Source organism: Amphibalanus amphitrite, unplaced genomic scaffold, assembly GCF_019059575.1.
Source record: "Amphibalanus amphitrite isolate SeventyFive unplaced genomic scaffold, NRLGWU_Aamphi_draft 000451F_arrow, whole genome shotgun sequence".
NCBI classification, from domain to species: Eukaryota; Metazoa; Arthropoda; class Thecostraca; order Balanomorpha; family Balanidae; genus Amphibalanus; species Amphibalanus amphitrite.
Genome location: NW_024881945.1, coordinates 431,120 through 447,878, shown reverse-complemented (window position 1 = coordinate 447,878; position 16,759 = coordinate 431,120). Strand labels below are relative to the sequence as shown.

General features: G+C 53.3%; 1 protein-coding gene across 3 annotated transcripts in view; it reads right to left on the bottom strand.

Annotated features, from left to right (window-relative positions):
• The window catches only part of LOC122391720 (focal adhesion kinase 1-like), a 41,065-nt gene that overhangs the window by 3,760 nt on the left and 20,546 nt on the right, over positions 1-16,759 (bottom strand). For all 3 annotated transcript variants that reach the window (XM_043385916.1, XM_043385917.1, XM_043385915.1), the window contains 13 exons: positions 10,750-10,924; positions 10,256-10,387; positions 9,020-9,145; positions 8,311-8,649; positions 7,944-8,018; positions 7,366-7,591; positions 6,227-6,397; positions 2,629-2,760; positions 1,979-2,195; positions 1,411-1,601; positions 852-1,059; positions 610-689; positions 207-415 (listed from right to left, as the gene is read on the bottom strand). In XM_043385916.1, the coding sequence (XP_043241851.1) occupies positions 207-415; positions 610-689; positions 852-1,059; positions 1,411-1,601; positions 1,979-2,195; positions 2,629-2,760; positions 6,227-6,397; positions 7,366-7,591; positions 7,944-8,018; positions 8,311-8,649; positions 9,020-9,145; positions 10,256-10,387; positions 10,750-10,905 (2,262 nt within the window). In that variant the 5' untranslated portion in view covers positions 10,906-10,924. The remainder of the gene's footprint in view (positions 1-206; positions 416-609; positions 690-851; positions 1,060-1,410; positions 1,602-1,978; positions 2,196-2,628; positions 2,761-6,226; positions 6,398-7,365; positions 7,592-7,943; positions 8,019-8,310; positions 8,650-9,019; positions 9,146-10,255; positions 10,388-10,749; positions 10,925-16,759) is intronic.

The following is a 16,759-nucleotide window of genomic DNA, read 5'->3' as shown; positions in this document are numbered from 1 at the left end:
CGGGAGCACGCCGCCGCGAAGTTACGAGGCAGGGAGTGACTGCCGGGCGCGGAGCCGGCTCCTCCTGACACACCGGCCGCGGCGGCCGCGCTGGGGGCGGTGGCGGCGGCCGGGCGGCGAGCCAGGGAGCCGCCCAGCCGCCGGTCGCGCCCGGACGCGTGTCCTGTCGGTCCCGCGCCCTCCAGGGTGCCCAGTTCCACGCTGACCGTATTCAGAGCCGACGCCGGCGTCGTGTAGCTGCCCGCCTGAGCGCGTCCAGCGTTGTCTCGCATCAGCCGCGCCAGCACCTCGGGACTCTGCGCCACGATGTAGGTCTGCAGGGGCGCGGGCGGCGCGGGCGGCGGCGGCGAGCACCGGTCCCCGGCCGGCAGGCGCGGCGGCTTCGGCGGCGGCCGCTCGTCCGAGTCGTTGGAACCTGCCGAGGGAGAGGCACGCGGTCAACACGCAAGAGCAACAAGACAGATACAGTCACAGGGATGCTTGACAAATAAGCGGTCCACTTGCATGACAAAATAAACATGAACAACACGCCCGTCAGCAACAGGAACACTGCATCGCACTGAACATCGGGATTTCTAAGCGACCGTATAGATTTGTACTACTACTCACCCCAGGACATGGCCTGCACTCTCCGGTTTTCTCTCCTCATCGTCTCCTCTTGCGTAGCGCGCTCTTGAAACAGAGCCTCCCTGTAACACGAATATCGAAATATGTGACGGTTGAGTTCATAACTCTCCTGCCACACAAATATTTTACATCAATATGAAGGACAGCATGATTAGATCATTCCACCTCGCCCCACGCACACCCCTCATATTTTCTGTCCGAGGGTAAGTCGTAGCGTCACTTACTGCAGGTCTTGTTTGAGATCGGCGAAGGTGGGCCTCTTGCTGGGCTCGTAGTGCCAGCAGGCGAGCATCAGCGAGTAGACGCGCGGCGGGCAGCGCGGCGGCAGCGGTAGCCGCTCGCCGGCCTCGATTTTACCCACCACCTCGCTGTTGGGCACACCCTGGAACGGCTTCTGTACGCCGAGCGTGAGGATCTCCCACATACACACACCTGGGGAGGGAGGTGAGATGGTTAGGCCGTGCCACTCAGTACCGCACACTCGGGCTTTACAACACCGGCCGGAGATAGTGGGGATCTCCCAAACATAAGTCTGCCCGGAAAACAGACCGATCCAGTGGAGAGCGTGAGCGCGGTTGCCGACAAAAAAAAAAAATTGACTACGAGCGTACTATCAGAGCAAGTACTCCAACTAAAAATATCCGAAGGCTAAACGCTGCATGTGTCATAGCAAAGTAATCTGTCCTGTACAACGTCATCACTCTTATATAAACGCACCATTCACATTCCATAAACCACTAACTAAAATATCCCTTTTGCCTCTGTAATCCAGCCACCACTAACCGAACATCCAGACGTCGCTGGCGGTGGTGAACCGTCTGAAGTTGATGGACTCTGGCGCCATCCACTTGATGGGCAGCTTGCACTTGGAGGCCTTGTAGTAGTCCTGCTCCTCGACCCACCGGCTAAGGCCGAAGTCGGCCAGCTTGACGTTGTCGTGGCTGTAGACGAGGGCGTTCCGCGCCGCGATGTCCCTGTGTGGTGGTAGTGAGGGTGGGGTGGTGAGGGGTCGGGGTGGGAAGAGAGCATAGTCGGTGGGCCTGTGTTGTGATAGTCGGGTATGGGACGTTTCGAGAGGGGCCGCGACATCCTACAACAGTAAATAGAACAGTCGGGGTATCGGAGAACAGACGGAAATGGTTCAATACGGACTGGGATTCTAGCAATGCTCCCGCATGCTGCCCACAATCCACACACCCTAAACAGCTGTCGCACTATTCCACACTCAAGCCATACCAAACCATTCCACAGTCTCCCAACCACAAACACTAGCCACCCCACGGCCCACACCACCTCAGCCCACTCTCATCACCCACCACCCACCACTCTCGCTTCTCTTTCACCCTCTCACCTATGCACAAACTTCTTGCTCTCCAGATAGGACAGCGCCTGGCTGAGCTGATACGCGTACAACACCAGTGTATCTGACCGCAGCCGGTGCTGACTATTCCGCAGGTAGGCGCGCATTTCCCCGTGCCGTGCCAGCTCCATGACAATCCACACGGGCGAGGTACTGCACGTGCCCACCAGACGGATGATGTGCGGGTGGTCAAACTGCTGCATTGTGTCTGTTGGAGTGGGGAGAGGGAACTGTGGTCAGTGGGGGTAACTAAGGCTGAAAAGGCACTGATGATATCAGGAGGCTGCAAAAAAAAAAGCACAGCACTAACGAAAGGTACCGAAATAACTGTGTCTTATCTTCAAATGATGTTCCCATTCAGACGCTGTTGTAAGATAAGCCCAGTCATGACGCGTTGAAGATATCGGCCAGCCACACATAGCTAGCTCAAGAACAAGGACACAGGGCGCAAATCGTACAAGCGTGTCTGAAGATAAGGCCGATACCTAAACTGTCCAATCGAACACCGAATCATTCACTAACAATGAGCCTATTCATCGAAATCGACCTCCTCAGATAGAGACACTTGAAAACAGTAAAACCTTAATCACTAGCTTTTCCCTCTAGCGGCGTACCTCCGGCGCCTCTCCGCGGCTACTCACGGGCCTCCTCTAGGAACTTGTGCGCCATGGAGGTCTCGTTGTCGGCTTTGCACGTTTTGACGGCCACGGGCGTCAGTTGTCCGGACGGAGACCGATAGGTGCCGCGGTGCACGTCACCGAACTGGCCCTCGCCTGTCGGTACAGTGAGGTACGGTCAGTACACAGTACCGGGTACACGTTAACGAACTGGCCCTCACCGTCGGAGACGGTACCGGTACGGTCTGTAAGCCACAGAGCGTACCGTCTCCTGTCGGCATAGTAATACGGTACACTGACTATAACACCATGTGTTACCTGCAGACATCGGTAGGATTGTGATTGCAGGATTGCAAAATCCTGATTGCATTCCTTTTTGGTGGATTGCACCTGGATTTGAAATCCATTCCAAAAAACAGGATTTGATTGCGGATTGGATTGCATTATACTTCCAATTTTTGCAATCCAATCCGTTTGTGTTTGATTAGTGCTTTGAAATGGTTTGTTGCGATTGAAAATTATGAGATCGGCTTCATCGGCTTAATGTACTTTGCTATCAAGGGCTTTACATCGAAACTTGAAATGATTTAAACGCTTTTAATTTAAACGCTCAAAATAATATACGCTGATGAACTACATAGGAAGGGCAAAATTACGCATTTGAGGGCGAGTTTTAAAAATATAAAACACTGGTTGAGTAGAGGTTTAAATGTGGGGGTGTTTGAGGCAAAAAATATTTCCCATAAAATACCTGTGCCTTAACCCTATTAGTGGCAGGGGGGTTGTTTTTATCCACCCCTCAGGTTTTTCGGGAATATCTCCGAAACCGCTGAAGCTACGATGCTGAAATTTTCTGGCTTTTCCTAAAACTACATTGGGCACATTCCCTGAAAATTTAAAGTTCATACCTTTACCAGGGGCGGCTCCAGAGCACTGGGAATTGGGTGGTCCTATTCGTGAAGCGAGTCATTTGGGGCGAAGATCACGATACTGATGTATTATAACTGTATACACCAGTTTTACGAACATTGAATGAAAGATATCATGTGATAACATATACAAAGTTATTGTGCATCCTCTTTTAACACGTTTTTGCTATAATAGGCGGATCCAGGCGTCCAAAAAGGGGGTTATGTTTTACCTCCCAACATAGGTGCCCTGACACCGCCTATGCATGACCAATACAATTGTAGTCGTTTTCTCATAAGAAAATTGTAACATAACAAGACCATTGCCACCCTTTTTAGAAACAGTACCAACAAAAACCTTATTTACTATACTTTTTGTGTACCCCCAATCTCAATTATCTGTATCCGCCTATGATTTTTGGAAATGCATATTTTTAGGATCCATGTGAATTCCTGGTTCATTCTCTATCGATCGGCAAAAGTTGCGTTAAGATTGGTTCAGAAACCTGGCCGTGATAGACAGTCTAAAATGTATCTGCAATTTGCCCGTTTTTACCCCCCTCTACCCCACCCCCCTATTGACATTTTTTAATCTTTATCTTTTAGAAATGTAGATCACGTTGAGCGAAATCGAATGCCGTTTGAATTTTGAAAATCGGCCCGTTAGATCTCGAGAAATCAAGGGGGGTCTTAAACAGCCCCCCCTGCCACTAATAGGGGTAGCCAGGAGCCTGCCACTAATAGGATTAAATATAGGAATTACTCGCAAGACTAGGTACTAGAAATGGGTGATTTGAGGATGGAGGCACGGCCCTATGCCCCCTCCCTCCCCCAGATCCAGGCCCAGATCCACTAGTGCACATAATAATACAACAGGATTGCAAAAAAGGATTGCGGATTTGATCACAATCCAAGTGAAAAAAGGGGATTGCGGGTAGGAATGCAATCCACTTCGGCACTAGGAATGTGGATTGGGAATGCAATCCTTTCAAAAAGGATTTTACCGATGCCTGGACTTACCTGACGGTAGGGGAGAGCGGGGAGAGTTGCATCATGTCCAAGTTGTATCAGGGCGAATTGTGCCAAACTTATCCAATAGATGGCGCTCGTGACACGACCAGCCGACGAGGTTTTCCGGGCGCCATCTTTCCATGTTCTGTCGTGTGGCTGGGTGGACGCGTCTCGAGGTGAGAGCCGATTTAATGTTTTTTAAATGTCATTCTAAAAAATAAGTTGCAAGAAAATGTGTGTTTTGGGCATTTAGATGTGCACGAATTTGAAAGATCTCCGTAGCGGTGGTGAGGGTAGGTTCTAAAGCTGCCTGAGTGAAAATGGATTTAGCCAGCTGTTCGCTGTTTTTGAGCACGAGGATGTTTTTCCAAGATGGCGGCGAGGTACATGTTGTATCAGAGCCGGGTGGGGTATGTTGTAACATGTATGGATGTATGTATGTATGGGTATGTTACTTTTGATCGCGAAAGCTAAGCCCTGGCTCGCGTTTGTAGGTAGCCAGTCAATACTCGTTCCATTTCGGCACAGTGTGTTGGCTTCTTTGCTCTTAACGGGCCACTTTTGCGTCTAGTCTGATGATGTTTCGTTCGTTTCGATGTTTCATTCGGATTGACCTAAGTTTGGTCTAATGAAAGTGAAGCCTTTGAGCATATACATTGTATTAACCCCATTTAATGTTGTTGTTATGTTCAAAACCAGTAGCAAGCACAGTCCCTGAAACGTGATATAGTGATACAAATTACCCCACCATGTGATACAACTCACCCAAGCCATGGGGCAAGTTGTATCAAAAACATTGTTCTATTCGGCAGACCGTAGAAGAAAAACTGGTAGAAGTAGCGGAAAAGTTACTTTGCACAAAAAGCAGAAGAATCAAGGAAGGAGATAGTATGGAAATAATGAGTTTATCACGGATAGTTACGAGGTTATGGGTCTCGGAGTAAAAACTGATACAACCCACCCCACTCTCCCCTACGTCACCAAACTGGCTCCACAGCTAGTGTTCTGTCGTTGCAGAAGTCAGATATGGTACACAGTTGGCACAGGTACACCACACAGAAGAAGGCAGTAATGTAAGCACCTATTTATTCCACGACCTTTGAGTCGCCTTGGGCAGCCTCGCATAAGGCCATGCTAACACACTGTAAGTCGAATGAGCAACACATGCATCATTCATGGCGGCCGGCCGGTATGTATGAATCATAAGTCGGCTGTGCTCCCAGCGCTGTGCTGAGAGGCAGTGCCTACAGCGGTCACCGGTCGTCATAGAGTTCACGGATACCTGACGGAGAATGCCGCCGTGTCGGGCAGACCACACCCGTCGGCCGCCAGTGCTAACAGTTTACCCAACGAAGGTGCACTAATAAGTCAGTTTTAGTTCATCGTACAGCCAAAAATTGAAACCAAGCTCCCCTCAACGCACTGAACTCGTGCTAGCCAGGCATTTTATTCTTGATGCTATCGGGCAGCATCATCCCCTGTTACAATTCAGTCCCCATTCATATCAAAACGTGCTCACACGGGACGTTTACACCAGACTACTACCCTGTCCCCCATCGTCTCCTCGGCTAATGTCATCATCTCCCCGTCCCGTAACCGTCTGTCCCCTTCTGCCATATTCCGTCCGTCCGTCCGTCCGTCCCATCCCATTCCATCCCATTCCATCCCTCCCTCTACCCACTATTCCCGTTTGCGTCACTGACCGATAATCTCCACCAGATGAACCGAATCCCGCGGCAGCTCGTAGTCCCTGGCCGCCAGGGTGCTGTAGTCCCCCTCGTCCTCCACAATCTCGGCGTAGTCGTCCGAGAAGGCGGAGCGGCCGGAGCGCCGGGCAGAGGGCGAGCGCCGCTCCCCCGACCGCGAGCGGCTCGCTGTAGGAAGGGGAAGGGGGGGGGGCGGGGGTCAGTCACAGGGCTCTGCAGACTGAGACAGAAAAGATAGGAGAGCCGAGGATAGGTTAGTCATGGGTTGGAAATGAGTTCAGACTCCAAACACATGATACCATACAAAACACCACCGCTCATTCGGCACTGCACTGATAGACATAAAGTCGAGAGGAACACCAGTCGAGATACTCCATGTGGGAGTTGACAGCCCTCAGTGTTAATTCGTTCCGTCCCGTCCCGGGCCGCGGCGCAGCTGCCGCAGCCCTCCGGAAGGCAGCTATCGAGTCTATCAGGGGCCGGCACAGCTGCCGCGGCTTTATAGGAGGCCGCAGGGACACTGTGGTGACACGGCAACTAGCACCAGTTAATACAATCAAACCACTGCGCTGGCGCTATAGCAACACGTAGTGTCGTCGCGGTTGACGGAGCATCACATTGGCCATGACGTTGCAGCACACGAACTACAAAATATGACACTGAGTCCGAACGACGTCTGTGTGATAAGTTGGTAAAGTCTGCATCAGTGTCATAAATCCGTAATAGATGCAGAATATTGGTGCGATTTTATCCGTTCTCAACCTACCTGGCCGGCAGCAGTGGCACGCGTGTCTCCAAGGCAGCACTAACAGAGAGCAGAGTTAGTTGGGAGCGGGAGGGAGACATAGACGAGGAGAGTCAGAGGAGGGTTAACTGTTGGACTGCGGGACGGTCCTGAGCTTCAGACAATAGCTCAGGCGTCACAGGTCACTCCACGGACCTCCACCGAGAAGGTCAAAGCAAACCGAACACAGCATAGCCTACGCCCCACATTCACACAGACAAACCTCCTGGGATCATTGAAACGCAACAACAAACCCCAAACCAAAACACTCCCAGCACCTCAGCAAACCATCACCATCCCCCCCTTTCTCCCGCTCCCCGCCCGCCCTCTGTCCTGTCGGCGGTGGGCGCACCTTTGCGGGTCCACAGGCTGCTGGAGGCGTTGTTGACCAGTCTGCAGTAGCCGTCCACCAGGTCGGCCAGGTTGTCTGCCTCCCTCAGCGAGCCGCAGGTTAGGATGAGCGGCTCCGGCCGGCCCGCCACCCGCAGCTGCACGGCCGCCCGCCGAGCAGAGTTCTCACACGGAGAGAGTAGTGTCTGGATACTCTGCACCTGGTCGAAACTGCTCAGATGGGTGGCCTGGTGAAGGGACAGAGCAGGGTGGGTCAGTGGGTGTCGGAGAGCGAGGTAAGGAAAAACAGGCGGTGGAACAGGCACAGATCAGTAGCGTATAAATGGCGAACGAACGAGCCATTTGAAATAATGCAGCTATGCGATCCTGCAGATGGTTGTAACTTGTAAATCATACCCGCTACATTACACAATCAGCAGCTGCAGTAAAAACACGAGACTTCTGAACAAATGCGGTACCAGATACGCTTATGTAAAACACTGTCCCGTGCTCAATGTCCATGGTACGGCCTATCCAGCCCGCCCCGTTCCTCTAACAGTCTCAGTCTCAGTCTCAGTCTCAATCTCAATCGGCACCCACCGAGTCCTCCTTGTCTGTGGTGTATGAGATCCCAGAGTCCGGACCGATGATCAGCTGCACACGTATCGACCATGCCTGAGAAACACACACCAACGGCAAATGTAAAACGAGGCGGATAAGGGCGCAAGATGTCAGTCAGCAAACAATTAAAAAAATATTAATGCCAGTAAAAATACCACAAAGCCTGTATGTTCGCTGAACACGCGCGCATGACCGCGATATAAGTGATGCATTTTCTATAGAGAATTTACCGCACGGAAAGAGAACTTGAAAACTGCAGAGTAAGCACTTATACATAATTGGACATCAACATTCAACAGTTCTCGCCCAAGCACCACCATACGCCCCTGCCACTAGACACACTTACCCCCAGCGCGCAGGTGAAGCGCTCCTGGTCGAAGCGCACCACCGTCTTCAGCAGCTCCAAGTACTTGAACATGCACTCGGGCTCGCTCATGTGGCTGCAGCGTTTGAACTGGTGCTGCACGGCCTTCCGCAGCGCCTTGGCCTTGGTGGCCGTGATGACGGCGCGGGGAAGGAACTTGGCCCAGCCCACCGTGGCCTCGAGGTAGTCCATGTTGGAGCGTTTGTCGAGCGCGTTCGGCGGCAGGTCCTTGAAGAAGCGCCGGATGTCGAGACAGGCCAGCTGGACGGCCATCTCCTGGTCGACCGGACACTGCTCCTGGCTTAGGTAGTCGTCCCGGACCTGTGAGAAACGCACAGACGGCGGTCAGAGCACAGGAGTGGGGAAAGGGTAGGGACAATCAGGGTTAGGGACTGGAAAGGCCGAGGGATATGACACAATGAATACGTCCAGCCCTAGTGAGAATGCACCGATAGCGGAGAGGCCATTCGCTTCCAACAAAAAATAATAAGGGTTAGACTCAACTACTAGTTGACGAATGGTGAGCCCTTATCACATCAAGCCCCTGACAGCTGACAGCCATAATTTCTTGCCAACACTCGCAATGTCAAGTTTTCGTCCGCCAAGGGTCCCTCACTAAACCAGGCTAACTTTAAGCCCCCTCTCCATCCAGCCGAGGGTGAAGGGCCAACAGAGCGCATATCTCGCTGACCTGTTCGTAGTAGAAGTGGAAGGTGACTCTGTCCTTGTCATACAGCTGGTGCAGATCGGTGGGCAGGTACCGGACACGCAGTTCGAACCGCCACCGGTCCGCGCCGCCCTCCTGCTTCTCCAGTACCTGAGAGGAGGAGAGGTAGTGATGTCAGAGTGACGTCATCAGGTGAGAGTAGTGACGTCTTGAGCATGAGTCGATGGGCACATGTTAGTGACAGTGATCACTCACGCTACAATATTAAACTTGTCATAAATGTATAAACACGGCGGGTGACAGTGACGGGGCTGTTTCGACGGGTGACAGGCCCAGTGGGAACCAGGCTTCAAGCACTCACTTACTCATTCCCTTACTTCAGTCACCCATCCACCACTTGCCCGCATACATACGCCCTTCCCATGCCCAGCCCCGCATCTGAGCCACGGCAGGTAACCTCCCGTTGCAGCCCCCTCCCCCCCCCTCCCCGTCGACCGAACATATCTCGCTCTCCGGGTCTGGCAATGCCCCAACACCAGCCACTGTAACTGGATCAGTGGGTACCAGGCGGCTCGTGCGGGTCATTCATCGGTGCCAGCGCGAGCACGAGCGATGAAAGCAGTGAAAACACCGTGCTCTGATAGCCAGTCTACCGGTGAAGCGGCAGACAAGCCGTTGAAAAACAAACGGAATGTTATCGAAGAAGAACGAAGGAGAGTAAACAAGTTTCGACACTGGGGGTAGCCAGCACCAGGGAGAGCCTAATTCAACACGACAGAATTTGTCGGTGACGTTGCTTCTTCAATGTCATTCACGCAATTGAGTAATTGAATCTTACTAATTTGGTCGGTTCAATGTTTTCACCGATACATCAGATCCCGACATTGGCAATAAACAGTGGGTAGCCAGGAAAAACAAACTATCTGACGAAACAGCTTGTCATGAGGCGCAAAACAAGCGCAGCCACGAGGAACTAACGGAGCCACAAACAATATCTATCGGCGTCCTGCGACACCGTACTGATGCAACGATTGGTTGAGCCCAACTATCGCCGAAACGAGGAAAACCACGCCAGAGCCATGACAGAAACAGCGATTTTAGAGAAAACCAATCACCTCACAGAAACCCGTATGAGGTATCTGCGAGGCTCCCGATCTTTTTCGTCTCACAGTCCCAGCCTGTCAGTCCCACAGACGGCATAACCGTACCGAGCAGCCACCTCAGAACCTACCCCTTACCCAGGGAGACCGTCAGACCTACCTCGAACATGGGCGTGTTCTGATGGAGCCAGCACACATCGCCGGTTACTGAGTTGACCATCCGGAGCGCGAACAGGCCCTCGTAGGCGCGCGGCTCCGGCGCCAGCCGGGTCACCAGCAAATCTAGCACATACTGTAGGCAGAGGGAGGGACGACAGGTCAGATTACGCATATAAAATGTGTCCGAGAAAACGTTTTTAACTTAGGCATAAGAAAACAACTGACAGAAGACTTATAAGTTCATCAAAATTATTTACTACTACCACCACTACCAATGGAAAAAAGGTGGCTGAAAAATAAAATGTGCCCGGACTCTGCGAGCGTAAAATGAGAAACATGCTGTCGGCAAGGCACAAACACCTTCAGCATCATGCCTCTATTATGTCATTCAATTCCTGACGGAAACGAACCCTACCGCTCAGCTGATTCCGCTCCTCAGACAAACCCCCGCCTCAGAGCAGAGCCTCCCATCCTCCGCACACCGCCCCAACTAACCTTGACATCTGTGCTCTCTGAGTACTTGACCATATGAAAGCTGTTGGGCAGGTGAACTTTGAGCGTGGGCCGCTCCGTGTCTGGCGAGCCGGCGGCGGCGGCGGCCGGCCGATCGGCGCCGCCGCCCGCCTCGCTGCCGCCCTCGCGGTGGTTCATCGAGGCCTCTTCATTCAGCCTGCGGGCGGAGAGAGAGAGAGAGAGAGGGTCAGGTCACCCACAGTGCACACAGGGCGGAGGGGATGAGCCAGGCCATTAACCCGCGCCCTGGTGGGGTCTGTTTATAACGCGACCTGGTGGGGGGGGGGGCTATTTTTTGCCCCCCCTCGTATCTCCGAAACTACTGGACGGATCCGAAAAATTCAAACGGCGTTCGAAAGGCCTGTCAAATTTGTCGAGTGAAACCAAATTTTATTGACCTCGGGGTCACCGATGACGTCACAGGTCAGGTCAAAGATGAAATGTTTCACCGTTCACGGGTCTTCTAGGGAATGCGCTATAACACCGAGGAAAACGCATTTTGTCGGGAATCAGCGATAGGGCGTCAGTTGCCTAGTAGATATGTTGCTGTTAGAGGTCACTGGTCATACCAGGTCAGGTCACAGGTCAGGTCACCAAAGGTCACCAAGGGTCACCACATGAACCCAACTTTACTAAGGTTATGCGATGCATGTTTTATGGCCAGTTTTTCATTTCCAACTCAATGGTGTTGGTTATAAGACCATCAGGTACGGTTTAGGTCACTTTCTGGTGGAGGTCAGGTCAAGGTCAGGTCAAAAAAGGTCAAATTTCAAAGTTGATATTTTTGCATAAAATGGGTATTGATTCGATGCAGCTCGTCAAGGGGAGTCTAATGATGGTCTTTGTTTTGCGCTACGAGGTCTAGAATTGCTGAAAATCGAGTTTGAAAATTTGACGTCATCAATTTTGAACAGTTTTTTTCGCTATAACTTGGCCAAAAAAAGAGGTATCGATCTCAAATTTGGTATGTAGATAGAAGGCGGTAAGGACTATCACATATATTCCGGTTTTTTCGAAATTCAAAAAACTTTTTGGATTTTTTGGCTATTATATTCAAAAAATCTATTTTTTTATTTTTGGGGGTCAAAATCCAAAAATTTCAAAATTCCGAGATAGCAGTTTTGTAGCTCTGTCCATTCTACAGCTTTTATGTCTGTATCATTTTTCTGTATTTGCAAAGCTATAGGCCTGACAGCTCTTCCCGCGAAACCCTTTTTTGGGTCGAAAACGGCAGAACATGACGTCACTCTGACGTCATTTCCGGCCAACCTATCATAGCCTTTGGAAAAAATTTTGGTCACAATGTGTAAAATTGATGTCCGGGAGGGTACTGAAAGTTTGGTGACGATCGGCGCAGTGGTTCTGGAGATATATCGAAAAGTCTGGAGGGGGGGGGGGGCAAAAAATAGCCCCCCCCCCCACCAGGGCGCGGGTTAACGGCAGAGGGAGGGAGCCAGGTCACCCACTGCACACATGGCGGAGTGAATGGGTTGGACCACTAGAGAGTAAAACGGACGGGAGTCAGATCACGGGACAGAATGTCGAAGGGACAGTAGAACACAGTCACAGATCCACAGGAATGGGAGGACACGCGGCGACACCATGCGGCGACACGCTGGAGCGGACGTTGCAGTAACGGATTAGTGAGCATAACACAGACACGGCAAGAGGAACATACGCTAGTCTTTTCCCGGATCACGTAGCACCTACCGGAAATGCACGTCCCAATGACCGGTAACCAAAGAACATCGGAGCCACATCACGTTACAAATGTTATCGGCTGTCGAGCAACAGACAGCAAGAATGTCGCAGGAGCCCCCACCCAGAGTGGCAGGCACATCCGTCTTACACTGAAACATTGGAGCTAGTGAGATCTGAAGGTTTGATATGTTCGGGCATTTCCTTCCGATCGGCTTAGTCTATTGGTTACTCTGTCGTGGCAATAAGTGACAAAAACATTCAGCGTTACAGCGCTTTGTGTTCGAGATGATCAAGTCCCGCGTTTGTCATCGCACAGCGCACACGGCAATAATAAGCGCTCGCAGCTTAGCTGGGTCGAAAATCACCACAGTCATCCCACCAAATAGGCCGTCAGGTGCAAAGTTAAGCACCACCATTTTTAACGTGTTTAAAATTCACGCAAGGCAGCCCGTAATGTCACCTTGTTTGCCAGCCCGACCCTCCGAGCGGTGATACAGCTGGGTCGTGCGGCGGTTGTTCACGAACACCCGCATACACAGACAATGAGCTAACGCTTCCGCCAACGACGACATCAAACAGTCACGACCGATTTTCGCCACAGCCATAGCCAACGACTCCTTGGCATTTGCAAACGCAGAAATTGAGAAATATTAGTACCCCATGGATGAATAGCATTATTGCAGCTGCAACTTCATTCTTATTAAGCAGAGCCCCACGCTTGTACGTAAAGGCAGCATCGTTCTTTGGCAGTTCATATGACCCAGCCAGCGACTATTGATCCCAACTAAAGCTGCAGCATCGTTTCATGAAACACGGAGCGTTGGGCTCTAGCTGGCAGACGCCACCAACAGAAGCTAGAACTGTCCGTCCGGGACTGTCCCTCGGCGCCGTCTGAGACCAGGGGCGGCACTGCTAGTGACACCGTCCCAAGCCGACCGTCGCGTTAGGGTCACTGCGACCTTTGACGGTCCGGCCGACTGAACTACTGTTAGTTTTGGCCGGACCAAGTCCGTGCGTTCGTGCCCGCCTGGCCACTGACAGACCACGTCACTCGACTGTACCGGCCCAGAGCCGCCCACCAGACCGAAAAGATCGCCGCTAAAATTGTCAGTCATCCAGCGAAATAAAGCTGCGCTGGAATTGAACAAACAGGCTTTACGTCACTGAGACGCGCATGTTTCCATCTGGATTGCGAAAGAACAGCACGAATAAATGTCAGCAATGCCAAGGATGCAAAGAGCCGACATTAAATCATATCGGCTTACGTAATCCACAACCATTACGTTGCACCCTGACGCCACCGCACCACTTACATTAGCGCCAGTAGAGATATGAGTCCGCGGTCAATTCCAGCCTCCACCTACGAGGCACCCGATCACCTGGCACCTCCGGCCATCTCCGGGTCTCCGTCATTTCCGGCTTAGGTCGCGACGCTCATCCCGGACTGCTGGAGGGAGGAGCCGGCACCCCTGCCCGTCCCCGCCGGGTGACCCTGACTGCCGGTCAGAGGCCACGGTCGACGGATGTGCGACCGGCCGACGGACGGACGGAGGGACGGACGGCGCCGGCCGCAACCACCGCACCGTCCGCCGTCTCACCGCAAACACCGACCGAAGCCCAGCGAGAAATCACGAGGTCTTTCCCCGCGGTGTTACAACATCACGGAGTTCCTTCCGCGCGAGGGCACAATGCCTCGATATCTAAACCAGAGTCTTGTTCACTGTTTCCTTGGCTTCAAGGGACAGCCTTCCACGTCCACCACCCATCCCACTGCGCCGCCGGGCAGCTCAGATGGTTGGAACGTCCGGTATCTCTCAGAATATCCAGCACACTCCACCCGCTCCGCCGTCGTCGGGACGGCTGAGCTCGTCCGACAGACTGCACGGCGGGACCAGCGGCGCGGCGGCGGTGGCGGCGCGGGCTGTGCACCGGTCCTCCGCACAGCTGGTGTCGCCTCTGTCTGCCGCCGCGTCCGTTCACACCAGCCGCAAGTGATGGCCGGCCGCGACCGGACCGGCGGCGAACGATGAACATGTTTATGTGACCGGTCGGCGGCGAGCGGCGCATTATCATACGCATTGCAACCGGGACGTGTCGGGGTAGTCAGTACTACAGCCGGCAAGTAGATACAGACAGCGGCTATCGGAGAGCCGGTGCGAAGGTGCGTGACCTTGCCTGTGGATGAGGGACCGCTAAGGGGATCAGCCGGACCGCTGACGGTTGATCTGAGGATCAGCCGTGCCGCTGAGGGTCGCTCCAGTACGCCAAGAGCTCGCTGATGTTATTTGGAGGCCGACCCGACGCCGGGAAGGAACAACACGGAAATCAACGCACAAGATTGCTCACAACAATAGCACATTAGGCGCCAGGCACGCGCGTAATGAGCGAAGTCGAGAGCCGCTGGCCGTACAAACGGCTTCAAAGCACCGCCGTCGGCCAACAAAACAATGGAATTTTTCCAGACGAAAAACACGCCCGCCTGTAGCCCGAACTGGAGCCAGTCTCCGCCGTATGACAGACCGCCGACTCGCGATAACATCTGGACACACATGTCACACATCAGTGCGGGCCAGCGCGGCGTCGTCTGTGACGGTTCGTCACATCGACGGACGACGTTCTTTCCCATTCCCAAAACTATGCTACCTCAGCGGTAGAAGACACACCCTTCGTGGTCTTCCGAGAGCACGTGCGCCGACTGACCCAGCCCCATTACGATATCCCCTGACACGGCCGCCTGGAGCGTCTGACAACAAACAGAGTCCCGGCAGCGCTGTAGTGAGTACGGCGAGGGGCCGGGTGCCCTCAGCCAGACCACAGCCAGACGGGGAACGCCGACACGCCGCGCGGACAAAACACGCCGGCTGACGGAGCAGGGACGGCAGACGACAGACGACAGAAGGAAGATGACAGACGGGAGGCGGCTTGGATAGAAGGCTCGGAAAGTAGCGGTGGTTGAGTGGATCTACACTTTGTAGATTGAGATGACAGAACAGGTCAGCCGAGGTCAGCTGTGTCAGCTCAAAACGAGCAAGGTTTCAGGGAAACAATCAACATCTCGCACAAATTTGGCATATGTGGGAACTTTTCATCGGTCATCGTCAGCAGTTTCAACAAGAACAACACCCCAGCATCCTCGCTCACCGATCCCAAACCGTCCACGCAGCCGCCCTCAACCTCCCCAGCCCACACTAGTCACGGCATCAGGCTGACGCCCTGATGAGCTAACCGTACTTCCCAGCCTGTGTCCGCGCCACACCTGAGTCCGCCCCCGGAGACCGTGCCAGCTCGCTCTCGGAGCGCCGCCAGCCCTCCTCTGCTGCCCTGGGTCACACTCCGGCCTCGGCAGGGCCGGACGGCTGCTGGGCGTGGCGGCTCAGCGTCCGGTGAGACACGTCAGCCGGTGCTGACGAGCTGGTGAAGTTTGTTACACGAGTTGGGTTTATCTTCACGGTCTGTTGCTCACTCGTTACAGGCTCAGAAAATGGCCAGTAAACGCCGCAGTGTCGGACGTTATGGCACTTCTCGTCTTGTTAGCATACCACACAGCCTCTAAAACGGATCTGAAGACGGGGTTATATCCAATGCATTATGCAGACCATTTGGAGAATCGCTTCACACTCCCAGAATAATTCATCTTCTTGAGTATCCGAAATCGATAGCCATTAGCGAGACAATGGCTCTGCCGATCGCACATCCCACGTGATGCTGACCTTTGACACGACGCACTTATCGAAAATCACCGGGACATCACGGGTTGTCCGCTAGGAGAGACGGTCCACTCCGGACGTGGCACGTGGGACTATCTCGCCCTGTGTCCGAGGGACTGACTCAGCTCGTGGCTGTCCTCCCGGAGCCGCCGGCCGGGTGTGGGGTCACGGTCGGTGGCTCAGCCGGGTCCGACGGAAGGGATTAAAGGTGGGCCTGGAGCCGCTCACTGGACTGGGTGGACCCCGGAGGACACGGGCGCGGGCAGCGGAGAGCAGGGTGGATACTGTACTACGTGTCGGACGTGATGAGAATCTTGGAATGGAACGGAAATGCTTGACGATGCGACATAACTCATCCCCATGGATTGTCAGGGGTCACATGTGGGGGTCGTGACATACTCAAAACGGAAAAAGGAACAAGTAAAACGTTCCTCAGGTCAGGATCCAGAACAATGGATACCGAGTTCAAGGTTCACATCAGTTGCCCGGAGACAGCCAGCCACCCAGGCTCCTGTCACCGGCGTCCGGAGACCACATGACACTGAACCTCCAAACGTCCGGTGTCTGTGCCTCCTCTGAGTCTC